This window comes from Hydra viridissima, unplaced genomic scaffold (genome assembly GCF_058129835.1).
Source record: "Hydra viridissima isolate aposymbiotic clone 2 unplaced genomic scaffold, HvirCarnegie_v1 scaffold_9, whole genome shotgun sequence".
Lineage (NCBI taxonomy): Eukaryota > Metazoa > Cnidaria > Hydrozoa > Anthoathecata > Hydridae > Hydra > Hydra viridissima.
In genome coordinates, this window is record NW_028324308.1 from 13,925,577 (window position 1) to 13,946,335 (window position 20,759).

The 20,759-nt window shown below is 31.0% G+C and overlaps 3 protein-coding genes across 3 annotated transcripts; all 3 read right to left on the minus strand.

Annotated features, from left to right (window-relative positions):
• Positions 1–3,806: 3,806 nt before the first annotated feature.
• Positions 3,807–6,334, minus strand: LOC149884171 (uncharacterized). The gene is made up of 2 exons (XM_090097903.1): positions 4,066–6,334; positions 3,807–3,982 (listed from the first exon to the last, which is right to left on the minus strand). The coding sequence occupies exon 1, from the start codon at positions 6,156–6,158 to the stop codon at positions 4,791–4,793; it is 1,368 nt and encodes a 455-aa protein (XP_089954029.1). The 5' UTR covers positions 6,159–6,334; the 3' UTR covers positions 3,807–3,982; positions 4,066–4,790.
• A 1,475-nt stretch (positions 6,335–7,809) lies between these two features.
• LOC149884172 (uncharacterized) lies at positions 7,810–10,261 on the minus strand. Its single transcript, XM_090097907.1, has 2 exons — positions 9,222–10,261; positions 7,810–8,896 (listed from the first exon to the last, which is right to left on the minus strand). Exons 1-2 carry the CDS (start codon positions 9,238–9,240, stop codon positions 8,475–8,477), a joined length of 441 nt encoding a protein of 146 aa, XP_089954033.1. The 5' UTR covers positions 9,241–10,261; the 3' UTR covers positions 7,810–8,474.
• Positions 10,262–13,488: 3,227 nt separating this feature from the next.
• LOC145185450 (acyl-coenzyme A thioesterase 9, mitochondrial-like) lies at positions 13,489–17,619 on the minus strand. The gene is made up of 3 exons (XM_090097905.1): positions 17,172–17,619; positions 16,201–16,333; positions 13,489–15,858 (listed from the first exon to the last, which is right to left on the minus strand). The coding sequence occupies exons 1-3, from the start codon at positions 17,334–17,336 to the stop codon at positions 14,843–14,845; spliced, it is 1,314 nt and encodes a 437-aa protein (XP_089954031.1). The 5' UTR covers positions 17,337–17,619; the 3' UTR covers positions 13,489–14,842.
• Between the last annotated feature and the right edge of the window lie 3,140 nt (positions 17,620–20,759).

A 20,759-nucleotide genomic window follows, 5' to 3' on the forward strand; every position in this document is an offset into this window, starting at 1 on the left:
CTTGCCTGCGAGTTGTTTGCTTTGATACAATATTAAACATATATAAATGGTCAATGCTAAATATCTCAACAACGGTGGGTGATAGAGACAAACGGTTTCTATATTTGTAATCAGCATGTCTTACTTGTCTTAAAACAAGTGTTGGTTTCCAAGATATTTTCCGAAAGTTTTTTTTTGTTGATCAGTGTAACAGTTCTGAGATGATGTCTTTATAGCCGTCCGACCGGTGCTTGTCTGAATAAATGAGTGCAAAGAAGAAACTTTCAGATACTTACCCAGAAAGTTCTCCAAACAGTCTTTTAAAGCCTTTCATGCTCTGAGCTCAATCGGGAACAAGGAATCAGTAAACTGTTGGCTTTTCAAAAATTTTCGAGTGTCTGGTCTAACGAATACTCCTTCCTTAACTTTTGCAAGTGACAGTTTTGGAAAGGTCTCCTTTATGATTTTCATCGGTTCGCCGTCAGAGTGTAATGCCTTAACAAAACTCTAAAACAGGCCAAGCTTTATGTGCAATGGAGGTGTAATAACTTTGTCAGACAGAAAAAGTGGCTCATTGCGAAAATTGTGAACACCAAGGGTCGTATTGCCTCGTGATGGCCACTCATTCTTGATTTAATGCTCATGTTTAGCGCGGCTATCCCACAAACATATGAAGCATGTGTATTTCACGTAACCTCCTTGCATACCTGTTAGCAGACCTACAACTTTCAGATCCGATCAAACTCTCCACTAAAATGTGTCATAACGAACAAGCTGGAAAATAGATTTCATAGTTTCATAAGATTCTTTTGCTGTAATTGAGTAAGCAATCGGGATGGCTGGATAAGCGTTCTCATTATGCAAAAGGACCGCCTTTACACTTCTTGTGCTGCCATCGATGAACAACCACCAGTCATTCTCCACTTGTGTATAGATACCCATCTTCATCAACAAACCAGGAATATCACAGCAAAATTAAAAGTTATTGTCTTCACTTCTCTTAAAAAATGGCACGTAAGCTGCGTCTCTTGTCTTATAAACAGACGTTCTCGTTTCCTTTGCAAGGACACCGAATTCTCTTAGCATTGAACCAGCAAAACACGCATTCTGTTTGGACAGGCCAAGTCTCCTAACAAACAAGTCCAGCTGTTTCTGGCTGATAGACTTCGACTCGTCGTTAGGCAGCCAATCATCATCATCTTCATCGCTCTTCTTCATGTTCTGCACATCATCATCATCATCATCATCATCATCATCATCATCATCATCATCATCATCATCATCATCATCATCATCATCATCATCATCATCATCATCATCATCATCATCACTTAAAACAACATCGAGAAGATCAGAAGAAAACACAGAAGGCTCTTCTCCCTCATCATATGCTCTCGGTCTTATCGCTGATGGTAAGTCAGAGTAAATTATGCTGTTAGCTGTCCTTCTGGAAAATTAACGCTCATCTCCTTTAAACATAAACCTACCGCAGCACTTCCGTCTCTGAGATATTCCAAATAATCTGAAATAGCATAAATAGTTATAAAATAGTAAGAATTATAATTCATCAAAACTGAAACTTAACATTTGCTCACGCGAATTAAATGGAGGATGAAGAATTAGATAAAATTGCCAAAAATAAATTGGTTCATTACAACAGTTAAAATTATCACCATTTTCACAAATTTGTTCTTCAGCTCAAGTAATAATAATGTTAAGTGATAATACATGATAGTTTTTTTAACATCAAGTCAAATAAATGTATTTGTCCTATGCATTCATTAGAGTAAAAGCATCATAGAAATTATAACCATCTACTATTCTTAGTATAAAGTATATGAAAAATGGAGAAATAAAAATTTCCATTTTACAAAAAAAATTTTCGACCTTTTTCGAAAAGTTTATGTTTACATTTTTTGAATGAGAAAATGTTTTTTTAATGATAATCAAAAAAAAGTTTCTTGGGATGTGTTGCAAGGTCTTAGAGCATGCTCTTAGGCACCGTGTGATATAAACAGTATAAAACACTACAAGAAGCGTAAGAGAATATTATTTGTATTATATAAACGTTATCAGTAAAAGAATGCTGACCATTACACGCTAATAGAACTTTTGTTGAGTTTTATTATATACCATAATATAGTAAGGACGGCAAATAGAACCTTAGCTCTTTAAAAATTAAACTTCCTAACCAAACTATCCTCAAACCTCGCCCTTTCCTAACCAAGTAATCCCCACGTTATCAACCTTGTTCCCAACCTCCACATTTACCTTTCGACACAACTCTACAACCCAACGCTCCCTATCCCCTAATCCCTCATCACATCAAAAAACGAACAGTATTAAATATTTTATATAAAAATGCCACCCTCACAATATATAAAAACAGAAAGCTTGATAATCTTCTCTAATGTGGATCATTAAGTCGCTAAACACAAATTGACAACTTTACTGAAACCAGAAATGGTAAAATGTCATAACATTTACAAATGCTATAAATTTCCAACTCAGATCTTGTCATAAAGTGACCTCCGCAAAGTGCACAACAGTCGGGATTTTTCACCATTCTAACCCTGGAACCGGTCCTCTATTACCTCCCGTTTCACGTTATTCAAACTGCTGGTTTCAAAATACTAATGAATTATCTTTGTTTACGAACCACCCTAAAAAGTTCAACCACATCATCCATGCACTAACTGTCAATAATTTATATTAATCTAAAACGCGATATAAAAAAGAGAGACATCCCGCACTAAAAAGACTCAGCTTTCAAAACAGATGGAAGAAATGGTGGTTCCATCATTTATCTTAGATTGCATAATGTTACCAAAGACTTTGAGTTCAAAAAGTTGTTTTTGGATAGCCGAAACTTACTCAAAAGACCCACAACACATTATTGGACTGGCAGGACAACAAAAACAACCTCATGATGCTTAAGTCAATCCTCAGATAGAAGGCTGTTGCTTTTGAAACTCCAGACAAACAGATTTTCAAATTTTGATTATGGATGAGTTGGAGATCTATAGTATTTGTAAATGCTACAACCAGGGCTGTGGAGTTGGAGCTCATTTTGGCTGGAGTTGGAGTCGGAAAATTTTACCGACTCCAGCTTAAAAAATTTTTTTCAAAGTTTCATAGTTTGCATATGGATCTTATAGATGTTACTCATTAGAATGTTTTATGTTCTATCAGTCTACAGCACTAGTGTCAAACTCTAGCCCTCCAGTTGTTACAAAACTAAATGTCCTAGCATGCTCTGATAGCTGTTGGATCTCCAGATATAATGGGAATAGTAGCTTGCAACAATTGGAGGGCCAGGAGTTTGACTTGTTAGCTTAAGGCCTTTTATACAGTGATAAGCAACAGAGCCTTTTGCAACAGGGTTTCACTGAGAATCACCTCCCCTGTTCTCCTCCATCATTCCTTAAACTAGATAACTTCATCATACCCCAAACCCCGGCTTAATAGTAGGAGAGAATTAGCGAAAAATAGGGTCGAACCCGGACAAAAATGGTATAAAGCTGAAATTTTGCAGAGAGAAAGTAGACAGTGTCTGGATGAGCGTAAAAAAAAGCCCCGTTGATTGCGCTACGGGAACATCACTTTTGGGGCAATTTGGGGTACAAAAAAGGGGCAATTTTGACAGCACCAAAATATCATAAACTTTATATCGTTGGATCGAAAATTTTATGCTGATCAATATTTATATAAGAACTATTACTTGAAAAAATTATTTTTTAAGTTATTTACGTTTGAAAAGTGTAAAATCGTTAAAATGTTATATTTTTTGTTTTCAAAACATAATAATATAACTTTTGTCTGTGCGCAATTTTAAATGGGAAAAAATTAGAAAATAATATATTCTTTTAAAATAACTTTAAGACTTGAATGCAAATTTCTTTAAAAATAGATGTCCGATATCTTACTTTTCTCAAAACAAATCATCAAGTAAATTTCTCTCGTTTTCAATTTCATCACTTGAATCTTCTTCAATTTCAAAATCCTAAAAATGCAAAATATTTGTTTTCCAAAAAAAACAAAAATATTTAAAGAAGATTATGTGGATATTTAAAAAATAAAATTTACCGTTTTGTTACTGCAGTCTTGCCTATGACAGCCACCATACAGACATGCATTTTAATACGTTTTTCCTGCAAGAACACATATTAGTTCCGCACATACTTCTTGACGAAGTTTTACAATCGCAGCGAATCACTTTTAATATATTGGGTGGTGCCACATCTTTGTCTGTTGGTATTGGAAGAAGGCAACCATTATCTAACTTCCATGCCCATTCTTCAGGATCCAAGTTGAAAGATTCATCTAGCATTTTCCATTCAACAACTTGTAGGTGAACTCTAAGACCATAAAAATAAGCAGCACGGTATGTGGGTGGTCACTTTTCTGGCTTAATAATTCCTTCACAAACCATTTGTTTATATTTTAAATACCTAAGAAAAATACTATGAAAATATGACACTTTCTAAATCTAAATGAGTGACTTAAATCCACAAAATTATAACTAAACTTTCAAATAACAACCGCATTTTCCTTAACGAAGTTTCTGCATTTCCACCAAAAAGTTCAATGAAAGCCCTTACTGCAGATTTTCCAACTTCTTTTTTGGTTGCCCAGTAATCCGAAATAATTTCAGATACTGATTGTATACTATTGGATTTTTGCAGTAATTTTAAAAAACTAGGTTTTCCTTTTCCCAGTATTGAAGATGTCGAGTCACATCTTGACCATGCGTGAACAAATAACAGATGTTCTTTAAAATCCATTACTCGAGATTGAGCGTCTTTAATGCTCTAGAGTTTTTTCTTTCTTTCTTGATAAAAAAAAATCTCATTTAATTCATCTTTCCAACAATACATTAGCATAACTGCTATATCAGTATCATCAGCAACAACAATGCATGGTGAAATTTCCTTTGCAACTTCCAACGATTTAGAGACAATTTTCGTGTCAGCATCCCCTTTGCAAATATATACTTCATATCCATCTCGTTTAAGGTAATCTGACAAAAGTAAAATTAATTGTGCCTTGTTGTGAGAATTCGATAGAAAAAAACCCTGTGAGTACGGAACTTGATTATTTTCTCTTATAACAAGATTTTGGGAAGAACCTTTGCATTTTCTTCTGATGTGTTCATTAGATTTAATTGAAGATTTCTTATCATAACCATCAAATGTAATATAAGTGGTGGCATAATTTTGTCTTATATAGCTAACGTAGGTCTCAACAATTTCTAAAAACCTCATACCTTTGTTCCAAAGAACTCTGTGGAGTAAGGAGCCTCCATCAAGGACATATTTGCAAAAACTGACATTTGTACTTGGTTTAATTTCGTCGTCAGGAAGAATCACTTTGCGCAAAGATGATTTGTTTGCTTTCAGCATTAGGTTATTTTTAAATAATGGGTGTGGGAGATGAGTAAGCTCATAATCAAAATATAGTTCAACGTCATCCTCTCTTTCTGCAATTGCTGCAAGTCTATTAAAAAGGAGTGTTGGATCGACACAACAATCAGTTTGTTTGTCTAGTTTTACGCTATTGGTCAAAACATCTAAAGAAAAAAATGTATTCTTCTTTTTAAACTTTGCTTCATTAAACTTAAGGCCATTGAGAAATGTTTGTAGACGAACACCTATGTTCTCAGCCTCGTCACAATTGACAAGATCTTCACCATTGACTGATACAAGACCCGTAGATAATGAATTTAGATTTCTATCGACAGTATTGAATGGATTTCTTACAGAAAACCAGTCATAAAACAACTCACAATGGTTGTAATCGCATACTAATCTTTTAATACCCATTTCTTTATTGCTTTCCGTAACTCCGATGTCAAATCCAGATAATTTATGCATTGCTTCATGAACACTTGCAGAATAACAGATGCTAATTGTCCATAGGTTGCGTACTTTTTCATCAAATCCTCTACCTCTAGTTAAACCACCATTGCATTTTATAGACCGCATCAGGGTCTTCTCTATTACAAGATCAGAAGATAGGCCAGCCCAATACCTTTCAGATCGGCGGACTGCGTGACGACCATCTAAAAATTGTTGATGTAACCATGGATTCGTTTCTGAAAGGTATTGCATTTCTTGCAAATAAAACCTGGAGCACTTGGCATAGTTTGAATGCCCTGATGCGGCAAATAAGTTTAGCATTTTTGAGATTGTTTGAAGATGCAAGTACCAGTTTCAAGTTCTCTCTGCAACTAAAAATTCCTTTATGATAGTAATATAGTACATGTACAAGATCCATTATTTTTTTTTCAAATGTAAAAACTTTTACTACACGTAACGTTTAACTTGTAAGTTTTACTTTCCTATATAATAGTTTCAATGTAATAAGACACAACCATTTTTCGGAGTAAAACTAAATTATCCATTCATACAAAATGTTTCATTGAAAACTTTTTTTATGAAAACAAAAGAAATGATTAAGTTTTTCGCAGTAAAAATTTTCTTTTGAAAACAAAAAATCGTATGAAGTTTTGCGCGGCATTCACTTTTAACACTTTTACACTTTTTAAACGTAAATAACTTAAAAAATAATTGCTTTCAAGTCATAGTTCTTATATAAATATTGATCAGCATAAAATTCTCAATTCAACGATATATAATTAATGATATTTTGGTGTTGTCAAAATTAGCCTATTTTTTGCCCCAATTTGCCCCAAAAGGGATGTTCCCGTAGCGCAATCAACGGGGATTTTTTTTAAGCTCATCCAGAGACTGTCTACTTCCTCTGTGCAAAGTTTCAGCTTTATACTATTTTTGTCCGGGTCAACTCGCAATTCTCTCCTACTATAAACTGTCTGACACTAAGCTGCATATTCTTAGTAGAAACTAGGAGTGCCAACACTATAGTCTTTCTGTTCTGTGAAGCAGGCACAAAAGGGCTGCTTCACAGAACAGAAACACTATAAGTTTTCAATTAACTTTGTATTTTTCTTTTGTAAAGTGATAGCACATGAGGAATAACACTATCTGACCACTAAAGTGCTTGTGTTTGGGATTGCTAGCTCTTTCACTGTGTGTATTACTGCACACACAGAAAGAGGATAAGTTACTATATATATTTTCCTTATTCACTTTAACGTAGCCTCATGATTATGCAGGACATTATAAAAAAGTGTTGCTTTGTATGGTTGTGAATTTAGCACTTGTACTCAGCTGTAAACCTCTTACGCACATGTGTAGTCTCTGCAAAAATTGCAGCTATAACGTTTAGACTCCAAGGGGGTTATTTATCAAACTGGTATAAAGTAGAAGCGATTAATTTTCCCCTGACAACCAGATATCAGCATTTCACTTCACTGCTTGTTCAGAAAATGAAACGTGAAATCTGATTGGTTACTAGGGGAACACAATTGTAAAAACTGGTTATGTAAAAGAGCCTCCTGTTAAATCTGCTTTATTTGAACAATTCACTGCACGGTCGCACAGTGGATTATTTCACTTGAAAAGTTGAACAAAATTATTTTATGTTTATAATTGATGTGATATGTAGTAAAAAGAAGTTTAGGATCATTATATTGTATTAAAAACAATTTGTCACACATGAAATGTAAAAAATTAATATATTAAAACAAAAAATACATATTTTTATACATCTTACATACTTTACAAATATCTACAACTTTACAACTATTTAACATAATGACAAATAACTAAAATTTATATTACTAAAAAGGATAACCACACTTGAAAGATGCATCTAAACCTATACTGGGTTTCTTAATTACTGAACTTAATCCTTAGGTACCTGTTGTCATGAATTATTTTTCGTTAAAGGATTAAATCCTATGGTTAACCAGCTACAAGGGCTAATGATTTGACAACCAAACAATTTGAAATTAACAATTTAAATTTATTATTATAGCCCTATATTTGATCCAAAATAAAATAAAATACTTTTGCACATGTCAATACAATCATTTATATAATATATGCAGCAAGGATTCAAAAAATTTGATTCTTGCGTGCATTATTGATAGCCCAAATTACAGTGTTTCACGGCTTTCTGTCGTTTTTTTATTCAAGTCATTAAAATCTTTTGAAGTTTGGCCACATATATAGCATCTCATTGTTGATGTCGCATTTGTAGCAGCATTGCAAACTTTTCCATCAATCATAGTAAAAAGAAATACATGCTTTATTTGCAAATTACCACCAAAAGCGCTTATTATTTCACTTTTTCTCAAGCCTTTTATTTGGTTCCCTACGCATTCGATTTCATCATTCGTTACGTCTTTGCTCTCCCGAATAAAACGTATTTTTATTGGTTGACAATACCTTGTAGATGATGGTGCGAGCCATCACAACCCCATTTCGAAATCAATTCTAAATGATTTCTTTCTTTTTCATTTAAAGTTTCAATAACTTCGTTCAAATAACAACATAATTGCCTAGACGTGTGATCCAGAAGATCTTGTAATTTAATTTCTGAGCAAAATTCTGTAACTGTTGTCGTTTCTTCTAGTGGATAACATTCCACTTAAAATTCCATTTCACAGATATTCTTGTTGGCTGCATGAATAATTTCATATTTTTTTTTAGTCTTCTTGTTGGTGAACTCGATTCACAAAATTCTTTTGACGGTCGGTCGGGTATTGCCACCGTCCAAGTTGGTAGAGATATGGTGGTATTAAGCCATTGTTTGCTATTTTTTAAAAAACGCTCTCTTTTACGGCTTGCGTCTTCCCAATTTTGTTTAAATTGGAACTTAAAAGGTGAAAAAATGATTTTTAGTGCACTTTCTTCATTTGCAGGGCATTTAGTTATATTTTTAAGGTGTTCTAATAAAAACATGAATTTGTCGTCAATTTTCTTCTCACAACTTTGCTCCAAGACTTCATAAAGTGATCGTCTAGTCATCTCTATTGTGATAGCTTGAGATTCTACAGTAAAAATATGAATTAAATAAAATAAAAGTTTTAATCACAAAAAAAATGTTTTTGCCTTATTTACTAAAAAAATTAAAAAAATCTTAGGGCGCGTACATGCGCAACTTTTTTTTTCTTAAATGGTAAATATAATATCTAAGCTTTATGTGAAGCACAAGCTCGTAGCTTAATAAGGCTTACTTGATATTCAAAAACACTTTTTAATATCGTGTATACAAAAAAAAAAACGTTAATTATTTTACATCAAATATAATTGATGAGAAATCTGACAGTAACATATAAAATAGAGAAAATAAATATACCAAAAGTATGAGCTTACCTTCTTTTTCAATATCCATTATGATTTTTAAAATTTGTCACTAACCACAAACTCAAAAAACGATTTGTAATAATGCTCGTCAACAGGAACGTTGAAAAACAATTGAATTCATTACCACAATTTCTCGATTTTTAAAGCTGCCCCAATAAGGTGGGAGGGAGATGGGTAACCGAAATGACCATTTAGGGATGTAAACTTTATTAAGCTTTAACAATGCACCAATAAAAACAAATTTTGACAAAGTTTTGAAAATCGACTTTTGATCAACTTTTTCGTATAAATACTCCACTGTGGGTCGTTCAGAAGCGACAAGTTATTATACGCAAGCGCAGTAGTAACTTTAAAAAATTTAACTTTTAATAATGGCTACGGTCCGTAGCAACGAATTTTCTTATTTAGTTGGCTGATCATTTATATATGTTTCCATATAAATCAAGATTTTAAACTCTTTCTAAAACTGAAATCATAATAAGCATATCTCAGTCGCATAAGAAAATGATTCAAATAAGACAAAGATTTTATCAAAAAATTTAAAGTTGCGCTTTTCTAAGTAAATTAACATTCTTGAATATGCTGATTTGTTTACACTTTTAAAAACACATTATCTAATTTTCTGAGCGTAGAAAGTAAATTTTTTTTTTTAATTCAGATGAGTTTTTATAGTGTTTAACATTTTTATCAGATCTTAGCACTCAATTTTTTCTTCTTATAAATAAACATGCAAACACACATACATACATACATACATACATACATACATACATACATACATACATACATACATACATACATACATACATGTATTACATACATATATTTTTTCTTTTACATTTTTATATGTTTTACCTTCTAAATTGAGTTTAATTGCTATTCGTTTGCTTAGGCAATAGCAAGAATTGTTTAGTTTTTCAGGTGTTTTTTTTTAAATTTCAATTCTCTTCTCACTCCTTACCCTTACAGGTTTATTTACTTTTGCTTTGTATTCATATTTGGTCTCTTTATTGTTTGCTATTACAATAAACATTTGTGCTATTTTAGGATCAAGGACACATATTGGTGCAATGTTTTCAGCTGTTTGGCAAATTTTTACTGATCAACTTTTAAGATTAAATTTTTTAAAATTAGCTTGAAGTTTCCTTGAATTAAAATTTTGGTCAAATTAGATTAAAAATGTGCTCTAAACAGAGTGGTTAGTTTTTTCTTTAACACTTTCAACATTTTTCACTGAATTATGTGATTTGCCTTTTTTTTTTTTTTTTTTTTAATGTTTGACATGATACCAGAACTTTCATTACATTTTTAAAATACAAGAATGTATATATATTTAGTGGACCAGTGAAAAGTTGCCAAACAGCTGATGAAACATTGCATCAATACATAGAAGTTGTTCATAAATATGAAGCAGAAGGAAGGGCGGATTGCAAAAAAACCTGGAAGAGTAAGGAGTTTCCTGCTATTGGTTTGTTTAAGCCTCTGCTTAAGCAAACAAATTACCAATTCATCAAAAAATATACTAACATTAATGTCAATTGAGAAGATAAATAAAATCAAACTGCAACAAAAAACTTTTTTTTTCATGTATTGGTTTTGACAAGGCTATGTGGGTGTGTTTCCCTCGTCATAGTTACGCCTTTCCCACAGCAATCTTGGTTCCTAGTTTGGTAATGTAGAGACAGTTATTGAGAATATAACTACATCTAATTAGATTATATAGTTGTTTTATTGACAATAGATGCTTATTAAAAGCCTTGATTAAAATTGGAAATGTTGTTGTTAAATAAATGATGATGATTATGATGGTGATGATGATGATGATGATGATGATGATGATGATGATGATGATGATGATGATGATGATGATGATGATGATGATGATGATGATGATGATGATGATGATGATGATGATGATGATGATGATGATGATGATGATGATGATGATGGCGATGATAACGATGGGGCTGATTGTACTATTATTAATGATTTATAAAGGCAGATGCACTTATGATTAATATCTAAATCATATTCTTTGATTGAAATAAACTTTTTTTTACATAAACATGCAACAGTCAACATAATTAAAAGAGAATTTCTTATAGTACTGGATATCAAATCTTCAGGTAAAATAAGCTGTTTATATTTTGGACATAATGTTTCATTGAGTTGGTTAACCTTTATATTTTCCACAAGACAGAAAAAACAAAATAAGTGTTCACATTTTTTTAGAGTTGCTGGTTGTTTTGATATTTTACCACAAAAATTACACTGGTAAAGCTGTAAATGAGGATTGATTTCTTTTTTTAGTTCTTCAATATCTATATTTAAGTCATGTACTGTCACAATGCTTTTTTTAATGGTAGCAATCATGGAAGATGACCACACTTTTTTTACCAATGCCAGGGCGACCAATAAGCTTTTTATTTTTGTTTTAGTGATTTAGTAACATTTAAACTTTTACTGAGTTTTTCTACCTGCTGACAACAATAGCATTCATCACAATGAGTTTTCCAGTTCATATTTAAAAGAAGTGTTGTTGATTTCATTCTTATGATCACTTTCTTTATGGTATCATAACGTTTTGAAAAATTTTAGATGAGTGTACATTCTCTAAATCTCACAACATGACATGGAATACATATTTCAATGTTATTCTTTTTGGTTTATTCCAATAGGATAATCTTTTTTCCCAACCAAATATCCACAGACCCTGTAAATAAGATTCAAATTTTTGTAATGGATTTTCATCTAAAAATAATAAAACTTTTTGGATAGTTCTTGTAAATAATCATCAAACTTAACCACATGCATTATGTAGTGTTTATATTCATGAAGTAAATTAAGCTAATAAATCAATAAAAAACTGCATATAAAGTAAAAGATTTTATTTAAAAGTATTAGAAACATTTAGTCAATTTTTTTACATAAAGACAATTTTTATTTCACAAACGATATAAATAAAATGTTATCAATTTAGGACAATGGTTAGATGTAAATTTTGAACAAGAAAAAAAATTGAGTGCTAAGATTTTTTATAAGTAATTAAAAGTTAAAAGATTCATATAAGTAAAAGTAGAAAAACTTTTAAGTTTTACCGCTCAAAAAAAATGTAAAAAGACATCCAAATTTGTAAACAAATCAAAGAAAAAGTTCTTTTAGGTAGATTCTCTTCAATCATCAAATAATATTCCCCTATCATTTTACTTACTTCTTAATAAAATTAAATTACCGAGACACTACTAACAGCCTAAAAGCTGGTTATCAACGTAGACGATTTTAAAAAACACGATAAGTAATGAAAAATTGGTCGTTAAGTAAAAATTCATTCTGTAACGGAGGTCCGTAGCCATTTTGAAAGTTTTAAAATTTTCAACTGCTCTTGCGCACAATAACCTGTCGCTTATTAACAGAGTTTGAACGACCGTGACTGTAACTCAGGATGGAAAATATTTTCTGTCAGTATATGACAAATGATCCAGATGAAACCAAATGCTGTGGAGTCAAGATAAGTATATATCCCGCCAAAGATAAGAATACTTTTAAAAAAGCTTCAAATCTAAAAAGACATTTACAGCGCTTTCATTCTGAAGCATTCAAAGCAAAGAAAGAGAGAGGCTGCATCCAATGTAATGAATCAGTGGACAGCACTTGCAGCCAAGTAAGGGAGCGAAGAACCTTGCAGACTTCAATTGCAAGATATTTTGTAATAACAAAGTTACTGCGACAATGACAGTAGATTTAAAAAACAGATCATAGAGTTTGTTGTAAAAATTGGTTTGCCTATATCATTATTTTCATGACCAACTTTTGTGTCTGAAGGAGAAATGGCCCGCAACCTAAGCGTTTTTCTGGAGAGAGAGAGAATATTAGAAAATTTCTCATTGAAGAAGCTGTTAAATAAAAAGAAGTACTTAAACAATCTCTTATGGGACGGTTTGTGTTTCTGAACAACGATAAATGTGATAAATTTGTATATTACACAATTTACGCATATTAACCGTTTTCAGCATAAACGCTTCTTTTAATTATGTTTATTTTTACCGCCAATTTACTGCAGACTGTCGTAAACGTTCCCATTTTACGCAGATTTACGCAAAATATGCGTAAATAATTTCAGATTTACGGATTTTTACGCACTTTTAGTATATTGCTGTAACGCCGGAGAGTAAATTTGTTTTACAGCCAATTTTATTAAGTGCAATATATAGAAACTAATGGACAAATATGCAAATAAAAACTGAGCAGACAGTTAATAAGGGAAAACAAGAAGTTCTTGTAGATTACCTTAAATCCATAGGATTAAGTATAGAATCATAAAAAAAAAATGAAGTTCTACATATATCCCCTGGACGTGGTCACAAAGCATTTAAAATATTAACATGCCTCTTCTAATTATTGTAAACAATTTCAAGGAAAATTATAAAATCTTTTGTATACAAAACTTCCTGAAGTAAATCAACTGTGGAACATTCTTCTACCTGTTGGATTCTGGAAAAGTCACTTGTATTCAAAGTAAAAGGACAACATAATTAGAGAAAGCAGCACGAAATGAAATAAATTCAGTTAGGTTTCAAAAATTGGCATCGAGATCAATAAAACAGGTATTATTGACACTAAGAGAGATTAAAGTAATGTTTTTATAAAACTGGCAGCTTTTGATTTTATTAGACTTGTTTATTATTTAATTATTTGCTGTTTTGATTTTCTACTTCTGGTTTCTTATCAACAAAAACATCGTCGATTTTATATCTTTAAGTTTAAACATTCACTGAGCCTTCATTATACTGACAGTCAGTAAGTCTGCTTGATATTCTGCCAGTTTTCTCACTTGAACAGGTTGTTGAAAGATTTTTCGTGAAGTAAGGTTTCAGAGTAAAGTTTTTCGTGTCGTTAGGTTAAGCAAAACCATATCTAAATCTAAATTTTAATTTTGTTTGCTGACTCAATACCAAGTTGAAATGATTATACCAAGAAAGATCCTAGACTTATATTTATCTGAGGCTAGAGAGAGGAGTTCCTCCCTAGATAAATTATCTCTCTGTGCAATTTGTGTGTTTGATCTTGTTGATGTGATGTTGAATGATATTGTTTGATGTGATTAAGTTTTTCAGAGAAATTAACAACTCCCTGCTAATTATAATTAGAAGCATCACGCACTCAAATTGAAAGAAGTGAAGGGATTCTGCTAAGGATTGGCTCTCAAGATGAGATGCTTGCTTAGTTCTCATTTAGGATGAATTTTCTTGATGGCAAGGTCCATTTTTTAACAACTATGACAGAAAATTATCCTCCCTACCCTTAAAAAACTAAGGAGTGTTACGTAAAAGTAAATATAAATTATTTAAGTAGATTCCTTTCTTATGTAAAAACTAATTCTTGAGGTAATTGCTATTTCTTTAATGTCAAGTGACCAAAGTCAAATTTCGGATAATTTCTGTATATACAATAGTAAATTGCTTATTCAGGTGATTACTTTGTTTATAAAAAGTCAAACTTCAACAAAAACCATAAGAAAGTTTAGAAAACTGCATGCAAAAAGACTAAAGCTATTAAACACTAATGGTAGACTGAACTTTCTTATCTGTCTGTTGCTTTTGTATATATACATAAACATATATTTGGAGCATTTAATACTTAGCTTTTCTGATGTAAGCAGGACAATGTCTTAAACCTTCGAGATACAGCATATACTCAGCATATGTAGAAGGCATAACTTGAGGGAAAGGTTCATTACTTGTAAAGTGAAAATGAAACACATTTGTGGTATCAATGTGACCTGACTTAGGATCTACTACTTCTGCATGAACTCTTATTTGTAGATATTGACCTTTTGTAAACACAACTTGACTTGATAAGTAAAGAAGAGATCCCACTTCAACAGGCTTTCGAAAAACAATATGATCCATGCTAATAACAGCAGGGGTGGATTTCATATAAACACTGGAATTTGCCCAAGCAAGCTCAAATGCTTCTCTCATGAGAAAACCTCCAAATATCTTATTATATAAACTCCTTGATTGAGGATGGCAAATAATAAGATTTTTCAGATGAGTGTCTTGCATCCAAACAGTGTTTTCAGGTTTTACACGAGTCTGAAATGTTGATTTGCTAGGATCAACTGTTTTTAAAAATAATTTATGTACAATGTCTCTTTCTTCTGCGGTTGGTGATATTTTAAAAAGAGAATTCTGTTCTTTGACTTTTCGCAACTCTTTATTTAACAAACCTTTTTTAAAGTACTCCTTTTCTTCTTCGGTATTGGTCTCAATTGGATTTACAAATTCTGGAGAATTATTATGTGTTGACCTAGCTACCATTACAAACACAGCATCAGCCAATAATTTCCATGTACCAATTCCATTTTGGTATTGATGAATATGGATTGTGATTTCTAAAGAAGTATTTCCTGCCCATGAAACAAACCCTGTAAGCTTAAGATCTTCATTTGAATGGATCAAGTTTTCTTTTAAATTAATTTGGTCAACACAGGCGGTCACTAATCCAAAAGGTGGCCGCTCAGTTGGTCCTTTGTAATATTTAAATCCAACCCATCCAGCAAGTGTATCTAAATCTTCAAGCAGCTTGCCGAAGCGAACTGTACCGAAGAAAGTCAAATATCTTTCTCTTTCATTTACATCACTACCTAAAAATCAAACAAATACTTTAATTAGGACATAAATACTTCTTTAAGTCAATAAATACAAATATTTCAGAGAAGTTATTTAGATGTTATAATGAAGTCTAAGTTGAGTAAACCCAAACTAGGCATCTCATATGAGAATGTTGTTAAAAACTGCTTTATAACATGCACTTTAAAACAAATTAAAATGGTTTCATTGAATTTCTACTTGAGATTTTTTTTTTTTTTACAAGGATCTTTATTGACAACCAATTGTACAAAGTAAATTTATTAGTCTTAAAAATATAAGTATTCCAAAAACAAAGAAAGTACAACAAAGTGTTTAAAAAAACACCATGATCACACCTATAGGTAAAATAACCTCTTGAACACTATCAGCCATACTTCTTCTCACTAACTCATTTTGATTTTTTACTTGCTTATCATTTACATGTGCTTCTACGTTTTCAAGCCAGTATTTACGAGCACGAACATGTGTCTGTAAGATATATATATAACAATGTTAACAAAAATTATTCTTTGCTGTTAGTAGCAATCAATCTCTGCAAAAACTATGCTTATAAAACACTTATTAATTGAATGTTACTAAAAGTGTTTAAAAATTTATGAAGATATTACTAATAGAGATGTGTTAATACTATAGAAGTTTATAAATTTGAATTAAGAGTAGTTATGTACTTGGCTCATGGTAGCTGTCTATCAGATAAACTCCCACATACTGGTATTCTAAGTTATACCAGAACTGTAGTTTACAATAAGAAGCATCAACACTGATATGTGTATTAAGCCACTTCATTACATAATAAAATTAAATGTATAATAAATAGCTTTTGAGAAAAATTCTTTATTAAATTCAACTCTCTTATGAAAAATAAGAGTTACTTTGTTTGAGTTACTTTAATTTAGAAAATGATGTTTTTATCATTTCATTTTCACAAAATTAATAATTCCTTAGTAAAACTATAAATTATAGACAAGAGTACTTGGTTAACATTCAAAAAAAATTCAACAACTCTCTGTTATTTCTTTTCTTACAGTAACTAGTTCACTTCAATGTAATGATAACAAAGAGTGTGCAAAAATCAATCAAAATTTAGGAAAAGCTATCTAGGTATCATTCACTATATGTGGCCTGGGATCCTCAATTTTATACCAAACAAATGTGCTTAGTTTAAGTACTCAGGTTGGCTACACATATGGATAGCAAAATGTCATTATTAAATGCTATTCATCATATACTTAAACCTATTTGGTTTTATAGAAGCCCTCTTAGTTTATTTTACACTCAGTTATACACTAAGTGTAAAGACACTTACTTGAATTAGGTTTTGCAAATTTTTTGCTCCAATAATCACATCGTTATTCTTTGTGATATCAACATAATCATCTACGGTATATCTTCTTTTTATTAAGTTACAGCGATTAAAAACTTTGTGGAAAACTTGTGTCCTTCTTGAAAACCATAAACAATTGGATAACATCTTCAAATTGCACTCACAACAAAAACAAAACTTTTAAACACAACTAAACTAATAGTTTTAGACTCTTCAATCACCTTGTTGGCTCCTTTTCGATTTGGATTTAAGTAGAACTAAGGATTTCTTTTGTGAGACAATTTAGAAAATTGTTTTATGTTGCATAATTTATTTTAACGTACCATAAATCATCTGATATTATGGTGTTAACTGAAGGCAACAAATCCAAATATCATTTTAGTAGTTTTCGTAGATGATATGTAGCATTTCAAGTGTCGCAACTTCGAGATGTTTAAATTACTTTTCTGGAAACAAATCTTTCGATAAAATTTTTCCAAAAAAGTATTTTTATGTTCTTTTAGGTAATATTAAAAAGCTTTTATGGTGCTTTAATAAAGTTAAAGCTAAGCAATTTTGATGAAGAGTTAATTTCGAATGATTAATCTAATGATAACTAAAACGACAAGAACTTAAGATATTCTGATGGCAATGATTTGCAGCAAGCCCATGCTTTTGCAAGCAAAACAAACTTGTTGTTAAGGTAAAAAAAGGTAAAATTCAGAAAAAAGATCCTTCTTTAGGGTGATATTAAAGTTGATGGTTCCATACTTTTAAGTCAATCCAATATATGAGAAAACTGTTGTAATTGATTGATGAATCAAATAAACATTTTGCCCAAAAGAATCCTAACAAACTACTTTAGCTTGATAAAAATGGTTTCGAGCAATTCACAAGCATTGTATATGCAATAGACATTGTAAAAATGCTATTAAATGTATTTGAGTAATATTTGTGATGAATATTTTAGTGAATATTCAAAAATGGCATGTTATACTAAAAAACAATAACTAATATACCGGTAAAAAATTAGTCAAAGCATTATACTATTGGGACTGTATACTAACCGATTACAAAATGTATAACTTTCAACAGAAATAGAAAGTGACACTCCTTTCTTGATTTGTTCGATTGTACAGCGGAGAAAATAGAATTAGTCTCACCTTTATTTTTTGTTCTAATTTAACAAAAATCGCAGGTAAACAATTATTAAATCTACTTTATTTCTTATTATCTTCTACTACAACTAGAAAGTTTATAAATTGGTATGTTTAATAAATTACAAATGGAAAAAAAATTAAAATTATTCAACTTGTGGAGAAAATTGAATTAGCCTCATTAACGTTATATACAAAAAAAATAAAGAAAATATTTTGTTTTTATGTTCATTTAATATTTAGTATTGCTTCCTGAATTTTTAATGACTTCAAGTATGCGACTTGACATACTAGTCACAAGATTTTGGATAGTTTCTATAGATATTTCATTCCAAGCTTCTCTGATACGAGCTTTCAGGTCCAAAGTATTTTCAAACTGCATACTATTTTTAAAAAACCTTTCTAGAAAGTATTCCCCACAGATTTTCAATTGGGTTAAGATCTGGACTACATGAGGGCCATTCCATTACGTAAATATTTTTTTCTCTAAACAAAGCTTTTGTAAGCTTTGAATTATGGTAGCATTATCTTGTTGGAATTATAGTAGCATTATCTTGTTGGAAAGTGAAATTTTCACCCATCAATTCCTCACCATGTTCAAGCAAACTTATTTCTAATAAGTCAATATAGTCCTGTGAATTTATTTTTGTTGAAATCTATGCCAGTTAAAGTTTCCAGCAAAGGAAAAAGCCCCCCAAACCATAACATTTCCACCACCAAAGTTACGACTCATCCGAGTTATTTTTTCTTTTCGAAGATCGCGCCATTAATATTGATAAGCATCAGGATCATCTAGATTGAACTTTTTTTCATCACTAAGGAGACCTTGATGCCACTCTTCTTGCCAAGACATGTGTTCTTTTGCAAATTGTAATCTAACTTCTTTATGACGAGCAGAAAGATTTGGTTTTGGTTTACGCTTTTTCCAAACTGTGTTTGGATCTTTATATAAGATTTGTCTCACGTTGAACAGATCCAGGCAATTGTAAATCAGCACGAACTTGAGATGCATTAATGTGCTGAGCAGCAGCACGACGAAATATACAAGTAAACTGAAAATAATTATATAGGCTAATTCTATTTGTTACCGCAAATATCAAGTATTATACATTTTATGGTTTTATCAAATGTACCACAATTTAATTATGCTATATTATAATCTAAAAAGTTGTTGTTTGTAACAATAAATATATATGAGTGGATACAAAAGATGCACCGCACAAACTTGCTTACAGATTTATAAAATATTGGATAGGTACATGGTGAGGCCAATTCTATTTTCTCTACTGTATTTTAAGCTTATAAAAAATTTAGATACTATCAAAAAATGGTATTATAAGCTAATTTGTAATTTTTTACATATAAATGTAAAGCTTAGATTATGAACAGCAGAAATATGAAAATGATCAATCCCTAAAACAGGTAATGATTTAATAAAAGTTTGGAAAGTAATGAAAAACAAAGTAAGTTGCCCATTTAAGACAGTTTAAACTTTTTTATTCTCAGAACCTAATAAAAACATACCAGTTTAACATTGAGTAAAAGTTAAAATATCCAAATAATTTTGAGGCTAAAGGAGTAAAGATACCGTAATACATTTTTGGCATACTTTTGAAAACTAGATTAACATAAAATCAAAAATATTAAAAAATAGACATTGAAAATTGAGAAAATGTAGAAACATTTTATTGATAACAAAACTTCTAAAAGAGCAACATCTAAAGGTTGTACCTTGTGACTGTAGTGAGGTGGCAGTCTTAACATGTGAACCCCTTTTTTCATTTGCTAAATCAATTATCTTAATAGAAAGGTGTGTCTTATGACTGTCCAAAATCAGTATGATCAGATTCTCATTTGAGAATTTTGTTGATTTAATAAAGTGGTTCATTATCTGACATATGAGTTGTCCCAACTGTTTTAGGTGGAGCATCGTGTACCATAAAGTATTTGAAATGCACTCTAGGAAACACAATAAATCAAAGAAATGCATTTCCTACAGTATTTATCACAACCAATATTATAACCAGATGACCCATCTTTGCTGAAGTAATTTTATCTAGTTATTATATACTATAAACTATATGTATATTATATATATAATATATATATATATATGATATATACATTATATATTATATATATTATATCTAATTATTATATATTATATAATATATTTACAGGTAATTACTTTTATATTTCCCACTTTCTGTACTGTACAACAACTTGTCTCATCTGCATTATGGATTTCATTATGAGTAAAGTTATATTTTCTAAGAATTTCTTGCAGGTTTTTAAAAAATTTTCTGCAGCATTTGTTTTATTAAAACTTGTTGCACATGAAAAACTTGTTACTTCTGGTAAAGAGAAATCTTTGAATCTGTTCATAAAAATGTATAACTAATCTTCTTCTGTCGTATTCAGCAAAATTATAAAC